The sequence below is a fragment of the Thamnophis elegans genome, chromosome 9, assembly GCF_009769535.1.
Source record: "Thamnophis elegans isolate rThaEle1 chromosome 9, rThaEle1.pri, whole genome shotgun sequence".
Lineage (NCBI taxonomy): Eukaryota > Metazoa > Chordata > Lepidosauria > Squamata > Colubridae > Thamnophis > Thamnophis elegans.
This window is the reverse complement of record NC_045549.1, coordinates 48,939,730-48,947,766: the sequence shown is the minus strand read 5'-3', so window position 1 is coordinate 48,947,766 and position 8,037 is coordinate 48,939,730. Positions and strand designations below refer to the sequence as shown.

The 8,037-nt window shown below is 38.6% G+C and overlaps 1 protein-coding gene across 2 annotated transcripts in view; it reads right to left on the bottom strand.

Moving 5' to 3' along the window:
* Nucleotides 1–549: 549 nt before the first annotated feature.
* Nucleotides 550–8,037, bottom strand: part of ENPP6 (ectonucleotide pyrophosphatase/phosphodiesterase 6) — a 29,853-nt gene continuing 22,365 nt past the window's right edge. For both annotated transcript variants that reach the window (XM_032223989.1, XM_032223990.1), the window contains exons 6-8: nucleotides 6,708–6,845; nucleotides 3,673–3,796; nucleotides 550–2,584 (exon numbers count right to left, since the gene is read on the bottom strand). In XM_032223989.1, coding sequence (XP_032079880.1) covers nucleotides 2,379–2,584; nucleotides 3,673–3,796; nucleotides 6,708–6,845 — 468 coding nt within the window. In that variant the 3' untranslated portion in view covers nucleotides 550–2,378. The remainder of the gene's footprint in view (nucleotides 2,585–3,672; nucleotides 3,797–6,707; nucleotides 6,846–8,037) is intronic.

Below are 8,037 nucleotides of genomic sequence, written 5' to 3'. Positions count from 1 at the left end.
TCACTCCGTTATGCGGCGCTAGGGATTCAAACTGCTGAATTGCTGACTTTTCTGATCGACAAGCTCAGCGTCTTAGCCACTGAGCCACCGCAACCCATATATTGGCTCTGGAATGGAACAAATAAAAAATTTCTTCTATAACCTCCAGTTTTATCTAGCCCATTTCTGAGCTGATCTTTCTTTTGTCAGCTTCTCTTCCTATCCCAATTTAGTCCTGTACTGTTAAGTTTTCAGAGAAGACAGAGAGACAGATGGACAGAGTCCTGACCCTGCTTGCATAATTTCTTTCCAGCCTCTGTTAGTCTGAGAAGAGAAACAGAATCCCATCTATCCTTTTTCACAATAGTCACACTTTCACAGCTCAACAGTACTCTAAATATCAGTGACTTTCTATGCTCCTCTTCCCAATCCCACCCATCCGTTATTTTTAAAGCTGTACATTTGTTAACTCTCTATGTATATCATGGCTTTATAAAATGAATCCCTGATTTTTCTTCAAAAAATCAATTCAAAAGACATTTAAAAATTGACATTTCCATAGTCCATCAATCCAAGTAGTTCTTCTTTTATTTGAATACTTCATATTTGTGGGAATGATTCAGCTACCTTGCTACACATCTGTAAACTTCTGCAAACATATCTGAAAAGTTCTGCCTCAGAATCATTTTGCTTAGCAGCAATCAATAAAAGCAGGTTTTATCCTATGTGCACTTTTCTAAATAATACCTAGGCTCAAAATTCCATTCCACCAATGTAAGTCTGGGGTAACCCAACTATCATTAAAAGAGTTTTTAAAAAAGATTAAAAATGTTGTGAGGAGAAAACAAAGAAATCATGAAGCTTTCTGACCACCAGAATACAGAAGATTACTTTGTATGTTCTGGTTTTTTTTTCTGTTTGTCTTTCTTGCAAAATTGTAAAATTAGGTCATTTTAATGAAGGTTTTGAATGATTTTTTTTTAATGGGAGGGAACATTGCTCCAAAGAATTCAAACAGTCTGCCCTATTAATATAGCATGTAGACCTTTAAACAATAGATCTTTGTTTTCCAACTAGTGCAAATGCCTAACAAGAACTAAATTGCCTTCTGTATTCAATTGCCAGATAACAAAAGATTTTCTTTTCCTCCATTCCAATTGATTCAATGATTCACTTGAGATTTAAAAGCACACATCAATGTTTATCAGTTATTATGGAATTCTTCTGCCTGGCATTATATGTGTATAGTTGTGTGAAATGTACTCAGTGGAGTAAGTCGCAGATCCAAGCAGTGTAGCCTTTTGTAATTGACAGGAGGAAATTTTGTCAATGTGCAGATTTTCTAAGTGTTGCCCAGAATTTTTTGATACAGCACCAAGAGTGCTATTAGTCATTGTGATCATTATTATCAGTCCAAATCAATTCCCTAAAGTTTGAAGACCTCTTTATTGAAGATTCACCACCACCATTCACCACTGTACATTGGTCTCTTCTCTTCCTCATGCTGAGCTCAGCAACTGGTGTTTAAATGGAACGCATTGAAAGGATCTGATTATGCTTCGGCCATGGAAGAAATAATTGAAAGTGATAAAGTACTTTTCATCTTTCCAAAGGGTTGTCGCAAAGAAAAGGGATAACTAACAGAAGCAGGTTCAGGTTAGCATCAGAACTGATTTCCTGACCTATAAGCCACTGGAACAGGCAGCCACATGAAGCTTTGAGGTCTTTATCGGAGGTCTTCTTAGAGAAGTTGCCAAGAGGCTCCAGTGGAATCTATAAAGTGACTACGTACTATTGATCAGTTACAGGCTGTCTCCTTCCATGTATATATACTAGGAAAAATCTGGGGCACACGTTCTAGAACTTCTAAGTGTCATTTAAGTCCATTTTCCTATTGCTGTCCATACAAGTGGCTCCAATGTGCACTATCCCTGGCAAAATAGTCTACCAGATTGGCTGTCAGAGAATTATGGACAGCATAGAAATAACACATCATGGGAGGTGATGAACTGTGAAAAGCTGATCTAAATTTAAATGTATTGCAAAGGCAGAAAACTGCTAGAAAAAGATGTGATTAGCAAGTGGGTCTGTCTGCTTTGAGTTGGTGCATCTTGATTACTAGTTTCAGCCACCTGGGGATTAATTCTGGAACTGATGGCCGAAGGCAGAAAAAGGCTTACTTTGGTAATGGACAACAGGTGCCCATTGGAACTAACTCATGCTTGTTTTTGTTTGCTTATACTCCTCCAAGCATTTGGCACCAGGATTTTCAGAAATTAATTTATATCATTTTCTCCCAACAGCGTTTTCCATTTCAATGCTGCCATTGAATTGGAAGGGTGGGGAGGAAACTAGACACACTGACTGACATTGTACTGAGACTGGTGTTGCAAGATTTGTTATACAAACAATGAAAACAGAATAAGTCCCAGCACAGAGCTGCTCCATTGGAACGCTGGGGCCAAATTGGCATTATCTTTCAACATACAGGCCACTCTCGACCAGGATCCATTGTTTGGCAGTGCTGGGATTCCTGCAATTTTGCACATAACATTATACACATCAATTGATCTGATTGGTGCAGCTCTGAAGTTAGACTTGAAATCTGAAACAAGACAAAGAGGCGTTTTAGACCAGCAGCCCTCGCCAGAATGCTGCAAGCACATCTATTATTTAAAAAAAGTGAACATGCTGCCTGCCATGCACTGCATCTCCAGGGAGTGTGTAAAATTAAGAATACATTGGACAATGTATGACACAGAGCAAGTTAAGGATACATCAAATAAAATAATAAAATACATCAATAATAATAACACGGTGGTTATACATAATTCAGGAGTTCCGTCATGAACTTTTAGTGCCAGAGTTAATAAGCATCTTTTCAGCATGTATATAGACCATCACTGTTGTACATGGTTTAATTTGGGGTATGGCAGGGGATGAATGGTACAGCAGAAAAAAGTCATGATCCATTAAGGACAAGAGAATAGCCAAAAGACAGCATAACAAGAGGCTAGTGAGGAATGTTATCTGTAGCATTATGGAGCTTATCTATCCTGGGAATGGCATTTAAAATATACAGTCACTATAGAAATGTATATTAAAATAACTCAAATTTGAACCTCTCCAATTAGTAAATTAGCAGCAGTGTACTTTGTGTTAAGTACACAAAGACCTGACACAATTGCCCCAATTAGGACAAAATGTCTTTTTCCAGACTTGATTAAGATAAGAACAAGTGTACTGGAGTTTTATGGTGAAAATGGATCTATGAAGATCATTAGCCTGAATTACTTTTGTGTGTCTCTGACTCTAGAAATCAGTATTGTCTGGGTTGATGTCAGGGTTAAATAATTTAAATTTCAAATCCTGAAAAATATATGTTTTTCTGTGTTACCGTCTATAGTCATTCATATATGCATTAACAAAAAAGAGACTTTTTAAGTTATCACCTGTTAATGGATTGTAACTGCTGAAACAAATTTTAATAACACGGCTGGCCATTATACTGTTAAAACAAAGAGAATGTTACTTTGAAATGAGACATAAAATCTAGAAATGGAAACCATATTCTTTACTTTCCAGGAAAATCCAAATCTATGCATCAGTTATAAGCACCCTTAATCAATAGATATACAGAAGAAAGGGAGGGAGGAAAAGCTATATGGTCATCATAAACTTCGCTTGTCCTACCTGGTCCATATGCAAAAAAGATCCCTCTCATATCTATGAATTCATTATCATAGCCATGCCATCCATTCTGCCAAGCTTCTCGTTTTCCAGTGCCATTATCCCAAAATGGAAGTGATTCTCTGCTCTTCGGAGTGAGAAAAACATTATTTAATATATATTGTAGGGATAAGATGATTAAATCATTGTAGTATACAGGTATTCCTTGACTTACAACAATTCAATTTGTGACTGTTTGAAGTTACAACGGCACTGAAAAAAGTGACTTATGACCACTTTTTACACTAATGACTGTTGCAGCATCCCCATGGTCACATGATTTACATTTGCATGCTTGACAGCTGGTTCATATTTATGACATTTGCATTATCCCAGGATCATATGATTCCCATTTTGCAACCTTCTGACAAGCAAAGACAATGGGGAAACCAGATTTCCTTAACAACTGTGTTACTAATTTAACAATTGCTGTGATTCACTTAGCAAAAGTGGCAAGAAAAGTCATAAAATGGGACAAAACTCACTTAAAAAATTTCCCACTTAGCAACATAACTTTTGGGCTCAATTGTGGTTATAAGTTGAGGTTGCAAAAAGTGATCACATGACCCGGGAAACTGTAACTGTCATAAATGTGAGTTAGTTATCAAGCATCCAAATGTAAATCACATGACTATGGGGATGTTGCAATGGTCATAAGTTTGAAAATGGTGGGGGGGGGGGGTTCAGTGCCATTGTCATTTTGAATGGTCACTATGCGAACTGTTGTAAGTCGAGGACTGTCTGTACTGACAAATTCAGGCTGAACAGAGAATTTTAAATTTTTTGACTTTGCCAATACTGTACAAGTAACTGAACCCACAGCAATATCTAGTATTGTTAAAAGATTTAATTTGAATTATGGCTTGCTGGCTGCAGAGTCTGCAAATTAGGTAAACCTTGGCAGGCCAATAAGTTAATGCTAGCAAACATGACAGGCGCTGTTGTCAGACCTGGAAACCATCTTTTGATTTGGGCCTCAGGCCCGCCACATTTAATGCTATTGGAAACTAGGAGGGGGAACTTTTTGGAGTATGGGTAAGGTAAAGGTAAAGGGTCCCCTCGCACATATGTGCTATTCATTCCCAACTCTAAGGGGCAGTGCTCATCTTCATTTTCATAAAGCCGAAGAGCTCGCGCTGTCTCAAGATGTCTCCATGGTCATGTGGCCAGCATGACTAAATGCCGAAGGTGCATGGAATGCTGTTACCTTCCCACCAAAGGGATTCCTATTTTTCTACTTACATTTTTACATGCTTTCGAACTGCTAGGTTGGCAGAAGCTGGGACAAGTAACAGGAGCTCACTCCGTTACGCAGCGCTAGGGATTCAAACCACCAAACTGCTGAGCTTTCTGATCGACAAGCTCAGCGTCTTAGCCACTGAGCCACTACATCCCTTATAGAGCATGGGAGATATACTGGTAATTAAAGCAAAATAACATTCCTTTCTCAAAGAGTCAAGGACAACTTGCCCTGCACCTTGAGTGATGTGACTAGGAGGCATTTCCAGTTGGGACAGGGCTTGATTGGATCATGTGATGGACATGTGGGTGCTGGGCAGAGACTTGTACTTTCATTTGGGTAGGGAAAACCTGGAAGCTTTCAGATGCGGGTTTTCCCAGATGTGCCAATATGACATCTCTAATAAAATGGAACTTTGAGGAAATTCAGACGGAGTCTTTTTTCATTAGGTGTATTAATTGGAACCTGATAGCTGTTTCATCATGTGCAAACCACTGGTGGTTAGTTTCCTGGAACTGAATTCAACAAAGCAGCCTTGTAAGGAGGGGGACTCCCACATTACTATATGCTATTGAATTGTGTCTTCCCAATGCCAACTGTATGGACAAATTCCTCCACCTTGATTTGTTCCCTAATAGAGTCTTCCACTTATAAAACAGTTCTTAAATAGCAGGGAATCTCTAGAAAATTAAGATTTATTCTTGAGTCTGAAGTGAAGCTTGAAGATCACATGTCCAAAGCATGTGAATTTATGCCTGCTGATGATCATTTCAGTAAAAAAAAACAACAGACTTCCTTTGTTGGTTAAAAAAAATTAATTGGTTCTTCACAATAAGTTCATGAAGGTTATGATATTTTTAAAAACGTAGAAACAGTTTCTAAAACCTTAATTTAAAGTCTTTCCCTGTTTCCACCCCCCCCCCCCCCGCAGGGTCCAGCATTCATAAGCCTACATTAGCAATGGAAAATCAAAGTTCCTGTCCCTATGTAGGTTGGCTTTGTTCATGCTTTCAAGGCCATTGCAGCTACCATTGTTTTAAAATTGTAGCACAAATAGAAGCTAAGAAAATTAAGAAAGAACACCCAAGATTAATTCATGATATTATTAGCTCCAGTTCACCAAACTATAAATTGGAAGTAATCACTGACTGATTGAATTATTAGTCAGTGATTTATTTGTTGGCATTACTCATGAAACATTCAGCATTGCTGAAAAAGTGAAAGTATTTTCTGCTATCAGTGGAGGCAATGTCTGCATCAACCTTGCTGTAGCTAAAAATTATGTCTTATATTTACTAGAAGAAACAGTTATGCATAATCAAATTGAAATTATATTGTAATTAGTATTCATAAGTTATGCATATCTATCATTAACAAAATCAAGACAAATTTTTAGAAAGTAGGAGATAATATCATGTCTGACCAACATGCACACATTTATTTGATATCAGAACACTTTGACCAACCAATTCTAGAGCATATCAATAGTCTCAATAACTATTCTGTTTCTTTTGTTTCTATAATAGCTATCCTTTTCCAGTCTGTGGACTGGAATCAGTCTGCAGCATGTCAGCAACTGGGCTGCACACTCAAGCAAAGTCATATTCGTGGGATACGGGTAGCACATGCAAAACCATGTTCCCTCCAATCTGCAGAAAACCCTTTCTCCACAAAATCGGTCCCTGGTGCCCAAAACTGTTGTTCTAAATTGTTCATGGGAATCCCAATTGATACAAATCAGGCTGTAGGAAGCACTTACCTCTACTATGAACCATCTTTCCTCAGCTACCAGAGTCAACGGAGAAACAAATTTTCCTTTTTTATAATAAAATCTATCAGGGATATCATCTTTCTTATAGGCTGTCATATGTGGCACATTTTTCAGTTTGTTATATATCTGCAAAGGAATAAAAGCAGTGACATTGCTTTCAGCGTACAGAATTATTCCACGCCAAATTGAATGATCATACTGAAAATCAAACCACTTGTCAAGAAGAGTTTCCTTTAAATACTCCTACTTTTGCTTCTTGCAGTCTATTAGGAAAAAAATCCCAACAATAAACAGATAAAAGGTCAGACATTAGAGGTTAGACGTTTGATTTTCTTCTGCTCTTCTTTTTGTGGTTTTTATAGCACAAAAGTCTTCAAAAACAGATGCATTAAAATGCCTTACTGTATATACTCGAGTATAAGCCTAGTTTTTCAGCCCACTTTTTGGGCTGAAAAAAGCCGCCTCGGCTTATACTCGAGTCAGTGAAAAATTTGCCTGAAATGGAGGAGAAAAAGGGGCGGGGCCATGCCGCTGGGTGACACTCGTGAATGGCCCAGTGCCCCTGTGAGTTTCCCCTCCCTCTGTGTCAGTTTGCCGCGCAGCGCGCACCGCACCATCCCCCCTCCTCACGTTCTAATGTAATGCAGGGCTGTCTTACGATTCCCCTTCCTCCCCCTCCTGCCGCTCTGCAACGATGTCCCACCTCCTCCTTGTTATGGCAAGCAGCCACATAGCGATGTCCCACCTCCTCTGGTACAGTGATCCAATGATAGGAATCACTGTGCCGTGTGTCATAGGAGGCGGGACATCGCTCCCGCGGCTGCACGGGACATCATCATCACAGCGGGACATCAGCATCATGAGATGAGTGAAGTATTTCATTGAATACACCGCTAGTTTACTGTTTTTCTTTGAAATAAATATTCAAAAACATTATTGGTATCTATTTTTATTTTTGAAATTTACCGGTAGCTGCTGCATTTCCCACCCTAGGCTTATACTCGAGTCAATAACTTTTCCAGTTTTTTGTGGTAAAATTAGGTGCCTCGGCTTATATTCGGGTCGGCCTATACTCGAGTATATACGGTATATGATTAAAAATAATGACAGAAATTTCAAGTTGGAAAGGGGCTGTTTAACTTTGCTGGAACTGTTTTGATGCTATATTGACCATACTAGAACTATGCCAGTCTTAAAATTGCCCTGGCTGTATTGACCTGGGAGGCATCTAAATGATCCAAACAGCCATTGTAAACTCAGATCAGAATGTTTTAAGTTACAAACTAGGGGTCTACATTGAACATGTTTTACATATGAC